The 19,423-nt window shown below is 45.9% G+C and overlaps 1 protein-coding gene across 1 annotated transcript; it reads right to left on the bottom strand.

The window, feature by feature from the left end:
• Window positions 1-1,675: 1,675 nt before the first annotated feature.
• Window positions 1,676-15,991, bottom strand: ZFP3 (ZFP3 zinc finger protein). The gene is made up of 2 exons (XM_014832693.3): window positions 14,385-15,991; window positions 1,676-4,244 (listed from the first exon to the last, which is right to left on the bottom strand). The coding sequence occupies exons 1-2, from the start codon at window positions 14,488-14,490 to the stop codon at window positions 2,725-2,727; spliced, it is 1,626 nt and encodes a 541-aa protein (XP_014688179.1). The 5' UTR covers window positions 14,491-15,991; the 3' UTR covers window positions 1,676-2,724.
• Between the last annotated feature and the right edge of the window lie 3,432 nt (window positions 15,992-19,423).

The raw sequence follows: 19,423 nt of genomic DNA, 5'->3' as shown, positions 1-19,423 counted from the left end.
GAAGAAAAGAGAGCAATCTTCCTGAGATAACCAGGTGAGAGGTGTACCAGGGAACGAAGTTACAGAAAGTGTGCATGGCGTATGTAACAAGGTGGAGATCATTTCATTCACAAGAATTCCTCTTGGGAAAGCACTAATATGTGTGCATATATATACTGGAAGATTCTTCTTGGAATGAAATGTGAGACGTCCCTTTAAGAATATGCTCAGGTACAGTACAAGTGGGTCACTAAATTGGCTTCTAAGGTTCCAATGCGTGGACTGTTAACTAAAGGGCCTTTTCTTTTGCTAAGTAGTGGGTTTAAGACGGTAATTAAGCTGGGGGAGAAGATTGGATATCCGGCAAGAAAAAAGTTGTTGAGGTGACTGAGCCCGGAGAGGGGGAAGACAAAGAGAAAAACCTACAGTGGCAGGTTGGCCAAGAGGGACTTCTGAGAACAAAATGTCTAATAGGATGTACCCCCTTCTCTACCTCTTACAGCATCTTCAGTAAAGTCCATACTACTCATGGATGCGTTTGTGTGAGTGGATTCTTTGGCGGGAGCTTGAAGAGTTGCTGAGTTCTATATCAGGGGCTGGCAAGGGGTGAATGTGGAAATAAAATATGCAAACACAGGAATAAGAAGTTAAAGAGATAGGTGACATACAGGTTTCACGTGAGAAAGGTAGTCTGGGTATAATTCAATTTGAACATGAGCAACAAACAAAGGAAGGAGAGCACACTGCACTTGTAATCACTGTAAGGAAAGAGATGTCACAGAACTTCTGCTGAGAGTCTGACTGCTGGAGGCAGAGGTACATGATGTGGAAACTGTGATCTGTGTGTACAGCCCTCAAGTCAAGGGTCTGAACCTGGGGAACACATACTGGGGTACAGAATAAAGCCACTTTGTGGGTTTTGGCTGTGACCAGTTATGCTTCCAAGGACACGATTTAAATCTATTATATTCAAATCCATGTAGTAATTAATAACTAGTAAAAAATGTGCACAAGGTTTCAAATAAGGCAGTAATGAATCTGCCTATCCATAACACAGCATAGGGGTTAAGAGCCCAGACCAGGGTTGGAGTCTTGGCTGTCGGACTTACCAGCTGGGTGATCAAGGGGTAAGGTACTTATCCCCTGCCCCTCTGCATCTTTAAAATCAGGGTAAGAGCACTCACATCATTGATGGTGGTGCAACTCTGTAAATTAACTAAAAAGCTGAACACTTAAAAGCAGGTGAATTTTATGGTGTGTCAATTATACCTCAATAAAACATTTTTTTTAAGAGTACTCACATCATTGAGATGCTGTGAAAATAAAAATGTAGACTATCTGGCACTGTGCCTGGCATATAATAAACAATAAATAATACTAGTGATTAGTATTAATGTAATAAAGAAGAGATTAAAGCATAGAACACTGAAGATTATAAAGTTAGATTAAAAAAAAAAGAATCAAGGAATTATTGGGCTGGTTGAAACTTCAGAGATCATTCAGTTCAAGTCCCTTCATTTTCCAGATGAGAAAGTTAGGGCCCAGCAGGTGAAGTGCCTCATTCAAGGTCTTCTACCAGACCCCAGGCCTGCTGGATCCCCATTAGTGCACTTCCCACTCCCACCCACTCCCTCAGCAACATAGACACGTGAAAAATCGAGGATGTGCTTCCTCAAAAAAAAAATAACACACAGGAAAACACAGAAAACTCATGTAGAGATGTTGGAGAGAGAATTACAAGGCCAAGGGCACAGAGAAGAGGCGTTACATCCTGGCCCATCAGCCAGGGCCCCCAGCAGCGGACTCCAGGTCATGAGAGCTTAAGTGCTTTGGCGAGGGAAGGCCCTGGTCAGTCAGGTGAACCAGCTCATCACTGTGGCCAGGTCCTGATGACACTGGCTACTTCCTGACACAGGATCTGTCAGCAGCAACAGGAACTGGTGCCAAGTGAATGCAGCAGAGTTCTTGGGAGCAGTCAAGTCTGAGCAGCCCTCAAGTGGGGAGTAGCTGCTAAAGAGCTGCTTCTGCCCCTGCTGAGCAGTCTGGCCTCACTTCTTTATCCCCTGGCTTTGCTCATCACCCCCTCTGGATTCTAAGGGCCTTCACTTAGAATCCTGTGAATTGCCTGTCAGTTTCCTCCATCATGGCACCCTCTTCAGACAGGCGAGGAAGCACAGCGGGAGATGTAAAATGACCCAAGCTTCCCACTTCATTAATGCTGCCATCTTCTAAGGGAACTTGATAGCATATTTGGAAGATTTTGAAGCTAATAAAAGCTTACTAAATTATTCCAATGCTAAACAGTGGACAGGAAAACAAGGTGTGTCCTCTAGGCCACAACTTTCTGACATTTCAGGGGAAAACATTCAATGAGTCAACTCTCTCATTTTCAGGAGGTGATGGAATCACGTTCCTCCATTTTTCCTGAAGAGTTAACAATTCAGGCTGGATGACTGGAACAGACCCCTAATGTCATGTGATCCACTAGGGGAGGAGGGAAGAAGGAAAAAGGGACAGAGGAGAATTAAGGCCTGAAACAGCTTTTATGCTTTAACTCAGTACACTAAACTTCTCAATGAATAGTTCATAAAAGTGCCTCATCCTTTTCAACTATTTAAATAAAAATCAGTGGAAGGACAGAGACGGTCTGTCCATTCATTTGATCTAAAAACTTGGAGTGCAGATTATGAACAAATTAATAAGTACGACTTCAGCTTTCCCACAGAAAGCTTCTTCTTTTGCTGATCATTCCATACAGTGAATGCTCTGATGTCGGAGGAGGTGAGAGCTCCGACTAAAGGTCTTCTGACATTCTTGGCACTCGTAAGGCTTCTCTCCAGTGTGAATTCTCTGATGTATGATAAGTTGGGAATGCTGGCTGAATGTTTTCTCACACTCATTGCATTCATAAGGTTTCTCTCCAATATGAATTTTCTGGTGGAGAAGCAGCTCAGAATTATCCCAAAAGGTTCTTGCACATTCATTACACTGATGAGGTTTCTCTCCAGTATGAATTCTCTGGTGGACAATAAGGTGAGAGGTCCGCCTAAAAGCCTTTCCACACTCAAAGCATTCATAGGGTTTCTCTCCAGTGTGAATTCTCTCGTGTCTAAGAAGTTCTGAGTTCCCCCTGAAGGCCTTCCCACATTCCTTACATACATAGGGCTTCTCACCAGTATGAATTCTAATATGTCTAATAATCTCTGAGTTCTGGCCAAAAGTTTTCCCACATTCATTACACTCATACGGTTTGTCCCCTGTATGAATTCTTTGATGCCGAATAAGCTCAGAACTCTGACCAAAGCCTTTCCCACATTCGTTACACAGGTAAGGTTTTTCTCCAGTATGAATTTTCTGGTGTCTAATAAGGCCTGAGCTATGCTTGAAGGCCTTGCCACACTCATTGCATTCATGATATCTTTCTTCAGTATGAATTCTCTGATGCTGAATCAGCTGTGAGCTAACCCTAAAGGTCTTCCCACATTCATTACATTCATATGGTTTCTCTCCAGTGTGGATTCTCTGATGTAGAATGAGGGCTGAATTCTGACTGAAGGCTTTACCACATTCTTCACATTTATAAGGTCTCTCTCCAGTATGAATTCTATGATGGTGGATAAGATGTGAACTCTGAATGAAGGCCTTTCCACATTCATTACAAGCAAAGGGTTTCTCTCCAGCATGAATTCTCAGATGCCTTCGAAGGCTTGAGTTAGTTCCAAATGTTTTTCCACATTCTTTGCATTCAAAGGGTTTCTCTCCACTATGAACTCTCATATGCTGGATAAGATGTGAGTTCTGATTGAAGGCTTTCCCACATTCTTTACAAGTATGAGGCTTTTCTCCCACAGCACTTCTCTGTGTTTTGTTAGGTTCCAAGTTCTCTATGAAGTTTTGGCCAGAGGCAGCAAATGTGCTCACTGCCTCGGCTGCAGGACCTCGATGATGTGCAATCAGGTTTGGGCTGGGTCTACAGACTCTCTCACTCTCATTATTCTCCTGGTCTTTCTCACTTGAGGGTGACTTCTTAAAGATAATCAACCCTGATGCAAAGTCTCTCTCCTGAGGAGACATCTGCTCCATAATGTTCTCTGTGGACTCTCTCAAATGCTCCCCCAACATGTCTTCTTCACATGCTGCTCCAAACTCATGACCCTGGCAAACCACCTTTGGAAGTTTTTCTAATATTGCCCCATGTGGCTCAGATTCTTCAGAAATTTCTTCCTTGGGAATCACCTCCTTGTTCTCAGTCCCCATCTCACAGTCTGAAATGAGAGAGGGCAAGTATGTAAAGTGGCTGTATCATATCTAAAGGAAGCTAATGCTAGAGGAGTATGGAGCTTTGTCATGGTGCTCACAGCACTCAAACACAGTCCTAGTATCTGGTGAAATGACAGGGTGCTGTTAAAGAAGGAGATTTAAGATTATGGTGGACATGCTCAACAAACAGCAAACACTGACTGAAAAGAGTGAGAGAAATTATCAGAGGAAGAGATTTAAGGAGAGAAATAGGAAACAGATGTTAAGGAGATGCTGATGAAAGTTCTGCAATATTAACAGTGAGTTGGAGTGGAACCTGACTTTGGTAGCAAGGAAAATATTGAGGGAAAACGGTGGCCATATTAATAGATGGGTATATGGGAAAGGTTCAGAGAAGGGGTGAAAATGACAAATTAATAGAAATAACTTTGGGCTGGCCTGGTGGAGCAGCAGTTAAGTTCCCGTGTTCTGCTTCGGCAGCCCAGGGTTCACCGGTTCAGATCCCAGGCGTGGACCTACACACCGCCTAGCAAGCCATACTGTGGTGGCATCCCACATATAAAATAGAGGAAGATGGTCAGAGATGTCCGCTCAGGGCCAATCCTCCTCCTCAAAAAAAGGAAAGAACTAACTTTGGGGTTTATAGAGGCAGTAACCACAATATCCATAGTTCAGTCCTGTGGTACGCACCAGCTCTACACATCAGGGAATTGTATATACAGGGGTTAGCATGCAGAGGGTTAATGTGACTTACCTATAACTAGAACAGAAGTAACTACTCTTGGCTCCCTTACATTTGGATGGAGTAAGGTAACAGCTTAATTTTCTCCAGAAGGTTAGTAAACTGTATCAATACCTACTTTTCTTTTCCCTACAGATTTGAAAGGCCACCTATACCATAGTCTAAATGTCCATAAATCTTTGGGTCAATTTCTGGACTCCACTCAGTTCTATTGATCTATCTATTCCTGCTCCAATACCAAACTGTTCAACCTACTGTAGTTTTATTAAAATTTTTAATATGTTAGAGAAAGTTCTCTCTCAGTCTTCTGTTTCAAATATTTTCTGTCTATTCTCATATTTTTCCAAATAAATTTTAGTATAATTTTATAAAATTCCCAAACTTATTCTGATATTTTCATATCCAGAATGTCTGTGTATGTCTTTTCTCTTAGTGAGTTTTTCTTACATTTTCTAACTGCTCACTACTTATATATACGTATAGCAATGCTGTTGATTTTTACATACTAATTTTGTAATCAGCCTCTTCATGGAATTTTCTTAATACTTTTATAGATCTTAAAGCCTATATATTTTTTTAACTTCTAAAAGGCTGTGGCAAAGATTTTAACTGTCACCCCAACATCCATTCTTCCCTGCTTCATCAGCAACAGAATAATGAATTTATTTAGTGTGGCAATGAGCCTAGCTAAAGAAATACATTCCTCAGCTTTCTTTGCAGCTAGGTTTGCCCATGTGACCAAATTCTGGCCAATGAGACAGTAAAATGAAGTGAAAGTGCATGAGACTTCTGGGAAGTCTCCTTAAGGGTGAGGGGATGCATTTCCTTACCCTCGTCTTCCATGCTGTGCCTGGGGCATTACGTCATAGTTGGAGTGCCATCTTGGACCATGAATACACCAGCACACGCTACGACAAGACCAGAGCTGGAAGGAACCTGGGTCCCGGATGACTCCCTGGAGCTGCCACACCAGCCTTGGAATGCCTGCCTCTGGACTTCTTTTATCCAAGAGAGAAGTAAGCTTTTGCCTTGCTTAAGCCATTACTTTTTTTTTTTTAAAGATTTTATTTTTCCTTTTTCTCCCAAAGCCCCCTGGTACATAGCTGTGTATTTTTAGTTGTGGGTCCTTCTAGTTGTGGCATGTGGGATGCCGCCTCAGTGTGGCCTGATGTGCCATGTCCGCACCCAGGATTCGAACTGGCAAAACCCTGGGCCACCGAAGCAGAGCACACATACTTAACCACTCGGCCACGGGGCCGGCCCCCAAGCCATCACTTTTTATTTATTTGTGAAGCCAAACCTATTCCTAACTGGTACAACAGCCCTGGGGATTTAGCCATCTCTGTCACAGAAATGAGCTTCAAATGTTAGGAGAATGAGCCTGGCCTCTGTTCAGGTAGTAAGCAACCCAGAGCTAATATTGAAGTGCCTAGGGCAGCGCATTTGTGCACCACAGCAAATCTGAGGAACACAATCCAACCATCAGTAGAAGTTAACTGTGGAAGCTGATTCTCAAAGGGGAATGGGAAGCTAGGGGACTTCATCCTTCAGACAACGAAAGTCGTGGAATGGTTTTGAAGCCCGAGTGACACAGTCCGTGGTCAGTTAGCATTTCAGGTAAATGCACATTAGTGGCCATTTGGTGGCTTAACTAGAAAGCAGCAGGCCTGGATACAGGGCGATCAGTTAGAAGGCTGATGCAGTCCTCAAGGCAAGGGGTGATGAGATCTAACTAGGCCATCAGTGGGAGTGGGAATGAAGAGGAGACAGACTGGAGAAATGTTTAAGAGGTCAAATTCTGTAAGACTTGGTGTGTGATTGGCTCTAGGTGTAAGGGAGAGGGAGGAGTCAAAGATGCTGCCCAGATCTCCCTTTATTTGAGAAATGGTAGCTGGAAGCACAGCGGTGCCACCGAGGTCGGGAATACAGCAGTCCCTCCTTATCCACAGGGGAAATCTTCTAAGAACCCACAGTGGATGTCTGAAACCATGGACAGTACCAAACCCTATATATATACTATGTTTTTTCCTATACATTCATACCTATGATAAAGTTTAATTTATAAATTAAGCACAGTAAGGGATTAAGAACAATAACTAATAATACAATAGAATATCTATAACAATATACCGTAATAAAAGTTACCATAAACGTTAGCAACCTCAGCATATGATTTTTTTTTTCTTTCCTTATTAAATCAAGAACTTTCACCTTTTCATGTAAAAGAAGCACTTTATGGCTTCTCTTTGGCATATCTGAATTGCCAGGAGCATCACTCTTGAGCTTTGGGACCATTATTAACTAAAATAAGGGTGACTTGAATACAAACACTGTGATACCATGACAGTCCATCTGATAGCTGAGATGGCTACTAAGTGACTAATGGGCTGGTAGTGTGTACAGCACGGATATGCCAGACAGAAGGATGATTCACGTCCTGGGCAGGACAGAGAGGGAAAGCATGAGATCTCATCACGCTGCTCAGAACAGTGCACTACTTAAAACTTATGAATTGTTTATTTCTGGAATTTTTCACTTAATATTTTCAGACCGTGGTTGACCATGGGTAACTGAAAGCATGGAGAGCAAAACTGTGGCTGAGGGGGGACTACTGTACCGGAGAGTGGCTAGTTGAGGAGGTAAGACGATAGATGGAGCTCTGCTTTGGACAAGATGAGTTTCAAGATATCCATACAGAGGCATCAATGAATCAATCAAAATACACTGGTCTAAAGCTCTGAGCATTAGAACTGGAGACAGACGTGAGAGTACTCAGCATAGACGGTAATGAGTATAGTGTGAGAACTGTCAGAGACTAAGGACAGAACCTAGAAAGCCAAAGCTAACATGCAAGAGCACTCCAGTTATCTTCCATTTTCCCCTCCAGATCTTTCCACCTTTCTCCCCCTGCCCTCTGCCCCAGAAGGCTAACCTATCCGGCATACCCAGTTGTGCTCCACCAATGGGTAGCCCCATCAGGAGGCTGGAAGGAGGAAGCAGAGTAAGGCCAGGGTATTTACTCCCCAGGCTCTTTCCTATGAGGTCGCCTTGGGCTGGTGATGTCCCTCAATTGAAGGTCACTCCTCCTCTCAAGGAGCCTATCCTACTCAATCATCTGACTGTCTAGATTTCAGTACTTCTCCTACCTCTTGTCTCTTCAGGCCGGGCTGCTGACACTCCACCACTGCCAGCCCCAGGTTCCTCAACACCCTGCCCACAGCTATATCATTTATAATTAAACTCTTTGCAAATAAACCTTTCTCAAATTATCCCAATTTGAGTGAGCTATTTCCTATTTGGACTCTAATAATAAAGGGGTGGGTGGAGGAAGAGAAGCCTGCCAGTAAGAGAAAGAATGGCTGGTGAAATAGGAGAAGGACCAGAATATGAGTCATAGAAGTCACCAGGGCAAAGGCAGAGGGAATTAAAAAGTGTCACACAGTTGAGAGATGCAGTAGGATAAGAACTGGAAAACATCTACTGGAACAATTAGGCAGTCACAGGTGACCTGTGAGAACAGATTCAGTGGAATGGCAGAGGCAGAAGCCAAGTGGCAGTGGACTGATGAATGAATTTGCTGCTTCTTTCAAAAAATTTGGATGAGGGGCTGGCCCGGTGGCACAGCAGTTAAGTGCGCACGTTCCGCTTCAGTGGCCCAGGGTTCGTCAGTTCAGATCCTGGGTGCCGACATGGCACCACTTGTCAAGCCATGCTGTGGCAGGCATCCCACATATAAAGTAGAGGAAGATGGGCACAGATGTTAGCTCAGGGTCAGTCTCCCTCAGCAAAAAGAGGACTGTCAGCAGATGTTAGCTCAGGGCTAATGTTCCTCCAAAAAAAAAAATTTTAGATGAAAAAAGAGGATCATGATGGGCAGTAATGTGAATGTGCTATGGGATCAAAGGATTTTCCCTGATGGGAGAGATCTGAATATGTTTATATTAGAAGAGATGGTGCCAGAAGAGAGAAGCGGGTTAAGATGAGATTCCTAAAGAAATGAAGACCCTGAAAGGCAGAAGAGACGGGTCAAGCTTGAGGGAAGGGGAAAGTGGTGATTTGGGGTGACCTTTGTGTTGCTCTTTTCCCCTGCCCAGCCGCCAGTCATCCATCCCGTCCTCCCTGGGGCCTCTCTGCTCACTCATCAGGGCAGCCCCGGTAACGCCCCTGCCCTGACACCTAGAAGGAACCTGAGCTACTGGAATCCTGAAGCCTTGGAAGCTCTTGGTGCTACCCCTCAAAACGACCTGGAATCTTCTTCAACTTTCCCCCCATCAGCATCTTCTCTAATTTTTCCATGGAGTAAGGGCAAGTACCCAACAGCTGGATTTCTCCTTTGTGTTGAAATTTTCGAAAACTATAGATAATATGTACCTATAAAATTGTAAAGACCCACTGTAAAGAATTTAGCTATCTTTGTCTTCTTCATCCACGGTACCATCTGAGTTGGGAAGTACAGTTTAAATATATTTCTCTCAAATCCTCAGCCAAGAACAAGTTCCACAGCTGATATTTCTGTCTCTATCTACTTCTAATCCCCTCTCTGGTCTTTCCTTTTCACCTTCATCGCCTCTATAGTTACTGCTTTTCCAACATCTAGCTCTTTACCACATCAGCATTTATAGAACTTAGAATTTACATCACTTGTAGTTGGAAAATCACTTGTCTACAGAACAACAAGATACAAGGTGCAGAAGTTGGGTATGTCTCTATGCCTAGCAAGACCTGGTTCAAAATTCAAATCCAGAAAATCTTCCCCAACTAAATGTGATCCTCTCTGACCATTCTTTTACTTCACATTCTGCCAGGGACACAATGTTAAGTCATTTGTTAAATACTGCTTTATAGGTCCCTTCTCATATACACATCAAACCCAATCTCCATTTGGTTGATTTCCCCAGAGGGACAGCCACACATCAGACCTCAGCCTCAGGTGGAAATAGTCCATTACTCGTAGCCTAAATTCAAATTTCCAAACATAATTTCCTATCTTTCTGCTTCTCACATCTTCCTTTTTCTAAATCTGAAATTAGCTGTTTCTGAAGAGAGATGAGATGGACGTGCCCCCGAGGAGGAGGTTGACCTCCTTGGTCCTCAGTCTGGGGGACGACACGCAGACCTCTACTAAGCCTCCGTAGTTCAAAAGACGGTCTTCGACTCTGCAGACCTGCATTTGTTTTTTCCAATGCACTCGAGGAGAGCAGGCTCAGAAGGCCTCACTCACAAAATACTGATGCACAAACCAGATACCCACCTATTAATTAACAGGAAGAAATAAAACTTTGAAAAGATCACTACCTAGATGAAAATCTGCATGGGAAGCCACATAAAACTGAAAACTGTTTAATAGGCTTGCAATCATAGCAGGAAGATCTTTTCTTTTTAGTGAATGATTCTTAAATAATGGTTTTTAGCCTGGAATTAGGCTAGATGCATAAGAATTAACTGGGAAAATCTGTTAAAAATACTAATTTCCAGTCTCAACTCAGACCTCCCAGAATTAGAATCTTCAGGGGTGGGCTAAGGGATCTGTATTTTTAACAAGTGCCCCAGGTGATTCTGATGCCCTGCCAGGTTTGGAAACCACTGTGTTACAGTCTTTTTTTTTTTGAGGAAGATTAGCCCTGAGCTAACTACTGCTAATCCTCCTCTTTTTGCTGAGGAAGACTGGCCCTGAGCTAACATCTGTGCCCATCTTCCTCTATTTTATACGTGGGACGCCTACCACAGCATGGCTTTTTGCCAAGCGGTGCCATGTGCGCACCCGGGATCTGAACTGGTGAACCCCGGGCCGCCAAGAAGCAGAACATGCAAACTTAATCGCTGTGCCACCGGGCTGCCCCTGTGTTACAGTCTTAATGACTGGAGTTATCCCACTCTCAATCTGCCACATCCATCTCTATCCCAGGTCTCATCTCCCAAGGAGATCAACACACATGTGAGGCAGCAGCATTACAGGTACCCGGCCAGTTCCTGCTCTGACTTCTTTTCTCCTACCCTCCATCTTGACTGCCCCTCCTCTACCCTAAACTTCCGAGAGCAGACTGGGCAGATAAACTACAACTGACTAGGGGCTGGCCGCATGGCCGAGCGGTTAAGTTTGCACGCTCCGCTGCAGGCGGCCCAGTGTTTCGTTGGTTCGAATCCTGGGTGCGGACATGGCATTGCTCATCAAACCACAATGAGGCAGCGTCCCACATGCCACAACTAGAAGGACCCACAATGAAGAATATACATCTATGTACTGGGGGGCTTTGGGAAGAAAAAGGAAAAAATAAAATCTTAAAAATACAACTGACTAGATCCCCTTTTCTGGATTAAAAATCACATTTCCGTTATGTTTATCAGACCGACCCGAGTTACTGGACCTGAGTTGGCCTAAACTGCCTAAATCACAGTTTACAGCAATCTCTTGTGATAGCAATATCACTTAATTCTTTGAACTTTATCTGCCAAAAATCACGTTGTGATTTGTAGTAAACAAAAATTAATCTATCAGCAGATCTATCAGCAGATGGTCTGAGTAGGTCTTTTTAATATTTTTTTAAAAGTAAAAATCGGGACTTCAGTTACAAAAGGTCCAAAAATCATTTACTTCCTCAACAAACTGCCCCTTTGTGTGGCACTCCAGAGGATTTTCCACCCCAGAGTGATGCGCCACAGAAAAACAAGGAGGACGTGAGTAAGAGGTATGTCTTTTTTTATAAAAGACGAAAAGAGCACTTGTGAAAGAGGAGGTGAGAAAAGAGAAAGCTACAGGCCACAGGCCCATTTTCAAGCAAGGATACAAACTGAAGTCAAAGATCTAGAAACTGATTCCCATTTAACAATCCACGTGCCCACAGCCATTACAGAATGTGTCTGTATACCCCCTCCAAGTACTTCAGGTCAGACTGCACCTCAGCATTCTGGATAGAGAATGGGCAAGCAAAGCCTCAGACGCCAAGTACAGAAGCAGTAAGAAAGGTAACAGAGAGGACATTCTGACTCAATGTAGCATGTGCAGAGTTGGAGTTAATATGGAAAGAGAGAAGTGAGGGTGCGCTGACACTGTGATGTGGAGAGTAAATGAAGAGCACTTACTATGTGCTGTGTGCTAAGCAATTTATAGCCACTCCCTTGTTAAACATTCACAACCTCCCTACGAGACAAGTGGAATGGAGAGCATCAGTGTGAGGAGGAGCCAGTCAGCATGCTACACTGACTTCCTCCAGCACCGCTTCTGAAAGCCCCAGAGCAGGCTGGGAAGCTGGGGACATGTGAGGTGGAAGACTGAGGGAGTGAGGTTGGGGATGTTAGCCAGGACACAGCTGAGATGGCTGAGTGAGACAGGGAGGAGAAGGAAGTGGGGGAAGTTGGGAGGTGGGATGCTAACAGATGGAGTTCACAGAAAGGGTAAAGAATGTGGTGAACACACAGAACCAAGGGCAGGTATCCTGGAAACTGGGATGAAGTTTTATTTTGAAATGTCCAAATTATAATACACCAACAATAATATCCTTTGCAACTATTACAATTTATGATGAAAAAATGATGAAACATTTTGGAGGTCAACTTACAAATGTGTAAGGGGATACAAAGCTTTTCAAATTATTTGATGGGGTATTTGAGCAAAAAAGTTTGCAGTGGCTTTGCTCTCTTTGCAGGAGATCTGACCGCACCCAAGAGTAAGCCACAACTGAGTTAACCCAGTCAAATTAATACCATCCCCCTTGCAAGTCACCGTTCAAACCAGCAGCGATTGGTCCAGGAATGGACAAATGCCTTCATCTGGGTCAATGATATTTTGAGGAAGTTAGCTGGAAGCTTCTGAGAATAGATTCCTGCTATCTGAGACAACCACAGGGAAAGACTTCTATATATTGTTGCCTAGAACTGCTGCTGCCATCTCACTACCAGCTTGTGGAAAAAGGCAGGTAGAGCTAAGAAAATCGAGGGGAAGTGGAGCCAGGGCCACTAGATTAAGTCAATCCTGAAACCACTATACTTCTCGACTGCCAATTATGAGAGCTTAGACACCTGCATATTTTGAAGCCAGCGTGGGTTGGATTCTGTTACTTACAGAGAAGAGCATCTTAACTAATACAAATACTTTCCCTTAACTTCTGAGAGGCCAGAGCCTACCAAATGCTTAATATCTGGACAAGGATCACCTCCTTGCCAAAGTCTTCACTAAGCTCTACAGCAAGGAGGTCCTCTCTTGGTCCTCTCAACCAGCCTTTCACTTACCTCTTTCTTTGTACTATACTTATCATGTCGCTTCCACTGCTCCCCAAGGCCTACAGAATAAAAACTTAACAAGGCTCATAATGCCCTCCTGGTCAGGCCCCTGGCCCCCTTCCCATCTCCTGTCCCACACCCTCCAGTGACTGCTGGAAGCTGCAGTCATGCTCAGGGTCCGGTAGTTCAAACACTTGCTGTTCTTTAAAGCTTCTTTGCCTTTGAGAACAGGTTATTCCCATTTCCTGAGACACTACTGCCCACCTTGTGCACTCAGCAAACACCTACAAGATTCAGCTCATGCACAGACAGTCCCATTTTCTTCCCTGCCCCTGAACCCAAGACAGACAGATCTCCTTCATCTTGTAGTAGTTACTTCATGGTATTGTTAGTCTATTTTCATGTCTGCTATCTTCTTTAGACAGTGACAAGGATGATGTTCTATTCATCTTGGTATTCCCAGTGCCTAGCACATTTTGGGCACCTAGTAAATATTTGGTAAATGAATCTGTGTAAACATCTTATCTGCATTAGGAATCTGTGACACTCGTGGGGACTAAGGACACTTCATTCATTTTTGTATCTAAAGAGCCTAGGAAAGTGTCTGACACATAGCTGATGTCAATAGCTATTTGTAAAAATAAGTTCCTTCTGCCAATCTACAGGATATTTAATTTAAGGCACTGTTATTCTCCTTTCCTCTGTCCTCCCCCTGGGTCGCACGATTAAGAATGTTCTAACAACTCTGCGCTCAAACCTGCCTCCTTCTCACGACTAACCCTCAGAATCCAGCATCCTGTCTGCCAGGACGGGGCACAATCTGCCGCAGGGGCCTTAAGTTTTTGACGCTGCCCGCCATTTCGTCCCCGCGGTTTACTAGGGGATAGAACGTCTGAGAAAAGCACAGCTCCCAGCGGCGCCCACGTCGGGACCGAGGAAAGGGTCCCTGCTTCTCCCGCCCCTGCGGCTGACAAGCAGCGAACTGGAGCGGGGATGCGCCCTGGCGGTGTCCAGGCCCCAGAGCCCCCGTGTGCAGGGGGGGACATGGGGACCGTAAAGCCCAAGGTCACACAGCGAGCCCGGGTCAAGAACGGGCCCAAACGCTGGGTTTCCGCGGGGCTCGCGGGCCGGGGAGTCGGGAGCCCAGTGCCCTCCTCCCCCCTGCTGTGACGGAACGAGCTCTCACCGCAGGCCGCCGCCGCCCCTCGCCCGCTCCGCTCGGGCTCCCGGCGCCGCTCCGCCGCTGGCGCAGAACCCGCAGCTGTTGTCCTGGTTTCACTGGCGACAGGCATCGGCCACTTCCGGTACCCGGGCTGCACTCCAGCCAATCAGCGCGCGCCGCACTCCGCCGGAGGCACAGGTGGTCAGCGCGCCGACGCCTCCTCACCTTCTCCAGCCTTGCGTTTTGGCGGTTCTCGGCCTAACCCGAGTGCCATCTCGCCTCTGCCTGCTCCCTGGAGTGGCCCTGTGTCCCGGACGATGCCCACTGCAGCCCCAGGATCACTGACGAGCTGGGTCCTCCGGATTTCCTAGAACGGCTCCAGGGATGCACTTCCGCCCTGTGACCGGCCACTCTGCGCGCTGCCGTCGCTCCTCAAGCATGGATCTGGGTTTGAGAAGTTGGGATTTGGCTTCCCTTTCTCGCGGGGTAGGGGTTGCGCGACCCCCTTAATGCCCCCAACCCGCACCCGTTATCCCGTCGCTCCCTTCCCTAAGCTCCATGAGTCTGGTAAACACATTCCCCTAGATCTCTGGAAGAGGCTGGTCCTCTGCTGGGGCGAGAGGAGACCTGCTCTGAGGTCAGAAAGGGCTTACAGGAGGGAGTGGTGTTTGGACTGAAATCTGATCTGAAGGTTTGCGGGAATTTACCCAGGTTAAGAGTGAGGGGGAGAGCGGTTCAGGCAATGGGAACAGCATTCTACGCTAGCTAGCCTTATCTCTTGAACAAGCTTGGCTCGTTTCTCCTCAGAACCTGTGTGCTTGTCACGTGTTACTTCCTCTGCCCTTCCTTTGCCCAACGAGCTTCGTGTTATTCATGTCCCCGGTTGGAGAAGCCTTCCTATCTAATGTTGCCTCAAATTACACCACCCCTCCCACATATCAAATACAGGGAAGGACTATGATTGGCCCTGTTTGGGTCTGGTGCTCAACCCTGAACCAATCATTGTACCCACGGGAAAAGGGTGGTAGAATTGATGTGGATTAAGGCTGCCCCAGCTAGAGAAGCCCAAGGTGACCTGGCCTACATGCCAAACTATATGACCCAGTGGACTTTTTTTATGGTATGAATTAGGACTGCCCCAGGGAGAGAAGCCCGGGGCATCCTCACCTGCATGCCGAGCTATATGGCCAGATTCGTATCTAAAGTTATATGACCGCACAATAACCAGACCCCATCTGCACTGAAATCATTTAATGACTTTTTACATCATCTTTTCTTTTTTTTCCAGTAAAAATAAGTCACGTACCCATGCCTTATAAAATTAGCCCTAACCCTCAACTCAGGGCAGCAGCAGGAGCTCTGACTGCCCGTGGGTCTTGTCCCCACACCCCAGCTCTGCCTGCCCATGGGTCCTGTCCCCGTGCCAGTGGGGGCAGCAGCAGGAGCTCTGACCGCCCGTGGGTCCTGTCCCCACGCACCAGCTCTGCCTGCCCATGGGTCCTGTCCCCATGCCAGCGGGGGCAGCAGAAGCGGCGGCAGCAGAAGCTCTGACTGCCCATGGGTCCTGTCCCCATGCTATTCCACACTATTCTCTAAATAAAAGAGCACTACTGCCAGATCTTGAGAGTCTAAGAAATCTTTCTTTTGACTCCTCGGCTAACCGACCCTGCATCATTTCTGGTGGCCCGTACAGGGAATTGCTTCATCGGCTTGTGAGCTCGAGTTCTGGTAAGTGCCCTTTTCTTCCTTGTGCCTTTCTCTTTTTCAAGGATGGATCTAAATTCACTTCTCCATCAGGAACTTTCTTGGATGGCTGTATGAATCCACGTTTGCTGCCCATGGCTACTCTATGGGGCAAACTGTGGCATTCAGCCTGAAGAGAATCAGTACCTTAAGCCTGAGGGTGATAGAAAATGAATTAATCCATTCCTTCCTGCTCTTTTTCAAGGATGGATCTAGATTCACTGCTCCATCGGGAACTTTCTCGGACAGCTGTATGAATCCACGTTTGCTGCCCATGGCTACTCCATGGGGCAAATTGTGGCATTCAGCTTGAAGAGAATCAGTACCTTAAGCCTCAGGGTGATGGAGAATGAATTAATCCATTCCTTCCTGACTCTATCTCTAATAGACAAATTTTACGTGGGCGCGGGTCGGCCACTTAAGTCATTAGGACGGCCGCCAATCTCCAAGACTCCCGTGGAAGGTTTCTTTTCCTAAGGCTGGATTGGGATCCCTCCCTCTGGCACCTGACCACGCTCTGAACTGCGAGGAAAGTCCCACTCGGGGCTCCAGTTCAAGGGAAGTACCAAACTCTAACCTTTGGTGGAGTATGGGAACCCCTTCTTGGGAGAATGGCTCCAGGATGCAATTGGGTAGAATGTCCCCCAGACTGGCGGAAAATTCCTCACTGTCTTTCTCTTTCTCACTGTCTTTGTCCTTTTATCCTGGGGACCATTCGCCAGGCACCTATCACTGTCAGGCAGAATAGGGAAGATGTTCAAGGGATGCCCCCATCATCCCTTGCTACAGGAACTCCATTGGGGGGATTTTCAAGGTAATGGCTCCCTTTCTCTGGGACCATTCACCAGGCACCTATTCCTGCCAGGCAGAATAGGGAAGATGTTCAAGGGATGCCCCCATCATCCCTTGCTACAGGAACCCCAATGGGGGGATTTTCAAGGTAATGGCCCCTTTTCTTTCTCCTTTTCTCTCGGGGACCATTCACCAGGCCTATGCTGTCAGGCAGAATAGGCACCAGGCACCTGTTACTGCCAGGCATAACAGGGAAGGTATACAAGGGATGCAATGCCGGGGGACGCCCCCATCACCCCTTGCTATAGGAACCCCACAGCAGGAACAATGGTTAGGACGCTGCCCTAGGTTCAGGGGGGATTTTTCAAGGTAATGGACCCGTCTCTTTCATCTCTCTTCTTTTGTCTTTTTGCTTCTTAGGACCATGGGAGCCTCTAATTCCATACCTAAGGATTCACCTTTGGGTTGCCTTTTAAATAACTGGGCAAAATTTGACCTACAAGATCTAAAGAAAAAGAGACGTATCTTTTACTGTAATACTGTTTGGCCTCAATATAATCTGAATGAGGAAAAATGGCCCACGAACGGCACCCTAAGCTTTAATGCTATTCTTCAACTAGACTTATTTTGCCGCCACCTGGGAAAATGGTCTGAAATCCCTTATATTCAAGCATTCATGGCCCTATATCAAGATCCTGAACTCAGAGCGGTTTGTCACATGTGTCTAGCTTCCCCAACTAAAGTAGAAAAACCTACCCCTGATATATTAGATGATGACTGCCTTGTTAGACCTATTCCTAAGGCTCCTGCAGCTCCTGCCGAATTAACCTCTCCTGAGGATTCAAAGACCAAAATGCCCCCTCCCTATGACAGGGAACCTAAAATTGAGGCCTCAATCCCCATAAGCCCTACAGGTTGTACGAGGAGTGGGACCTCATATAATACTGGACATTTCCCCCTCCGTGAGGTAGCAAATGGGGAAATGGGGACCATTCGAGTCCATGTGCCATTTTCAATGTCGGATATGGCTCAACTTAAGACACAACTGGGTAGATATTCAGAAAATCCTTCCCAGTTTATTGATGGCTTTCAACAGCTTGTCATGATGTTTGAGTTGACTTGGCAGGATATTTATATTATTCTTACTCATTGCTGTGCTACAGATGAAAGAAATTGTATTTGGGCGGGAGCACGTGAATTTGCAGATGAATTACATACTAGAGACAGACATAAATATCCAGTAGGAGGCACTGCAGTGCCAGATACAGACCCCAAATGGGATTATAGGGATGAAGAAGATCGAGGACGACGGAACCACATGGTTACTTGTTTAATAGAGGGAATGAAGAAGGGATTTACAAAGCCAGTCAATTTTGACAAACTCCGGGAAATAACTCAGGGAACAGATGAAAACCCTGCCCTTTTTCAGGGTAGTTTAGCCGAAGCTATTCGAAAATACACTAATCTAGACCCTACTTCTCCAGAAGAGATTACTATTCTAAACATGCATTTCATTAGTCAATCTGCCCCAGACATACGCCGAAAACTGACTAAACTGGCCTTAGGTCCTCAAACACCTGTACAGAGACTTTTGGAGGTTGCTACTCAGGTGTTTAATGATTGGGACTTGACTCTTAAACAGGATAAGGACAGAAGGGCAAAGTTACAGGGTAAGGTACAGGCTCACATTTTAGCAGCCGCCATTGCAGATATGCCACAGAAACAGGCTAACCAGGGGCCCAAGTCTCAGACTACCATTGCCGGAGGCTCAGGTAAGTCCCCTTGTTACCGTTGCGGTCAATTTGGACACTGGAGCAGACAGTGCCCAAGAAAGGATCTTCCTCCTGGGCCTTGTCCTCTCTGCAAGCGAGAGGGACATTGGAAGCGTGATTGTCCTCGCCTCCAGAGTGAGGAGGGGCCAAGAACACACTTCCCTGCCCGGAGATGTGATCCTGAGGACTCCGCCTGAAGGGGCCCAGAGGCCAGTCCGGCTCCCATCACCATCGAACAGACTGAGCCCCGGGTTACTCTGGATGTGGAAGGTAAGCAGATCAATTTTCTTATTGATACAGGAGCCACTTACTCTGTACTTGTTTGCCACTCTGGCCCAACTCGTAAGTCCCATCAAAAAATTGTCGGAATAGAGGGTGACTCTAAGTTTTGTTACCAAACTTTTCCTTTAAGTTGCCAATATCGAACTCAGGTGTTTTCCCATACTTTCCTAGTCCTACCTACTTGTCCTACTCCACTATTAGGGCGAGACTTAATGAAAAAATTAGGAAGCCAATTTATTCTAACACGTGAGGAGGATGGCTTGTTTGTCGCTCTGTTTCCAAGCTCTGTTGTTTCCCAGATACCCTCTAATATTCCACCCCATATATGGGAAGCAGTTGATCCCCAGGTTTGGGACTGCTCTCTTCCAGGAAGAGCTATAACAGCACAGCCAGTCTCTATTACTCTGCGGGACTCTTCTCTTGTACCTCATAAGAGGCAATACCCTTTAAAGCCAGAGGCAATTGAAGGATTAC

The sequence above is a fragment of the Equus asinus genome, chromosome 13, assembly GCF_041296235.1.
Source record: "Equus asinus isolate D_3611 breed Donkey chromosome 13, EquAss-T2T_v2, whole genome shotgun sequence".
Classification (NCBI taxonomy): domain Eukaryota; kingdom Metazoa; phylum Chordata; class Mammalia; order Perissodactyla; family Equidae; genus Equus; species Equus asinus.
This window is presented reverse-complemented; position numbering and strand designations above follow the sequence as displayed.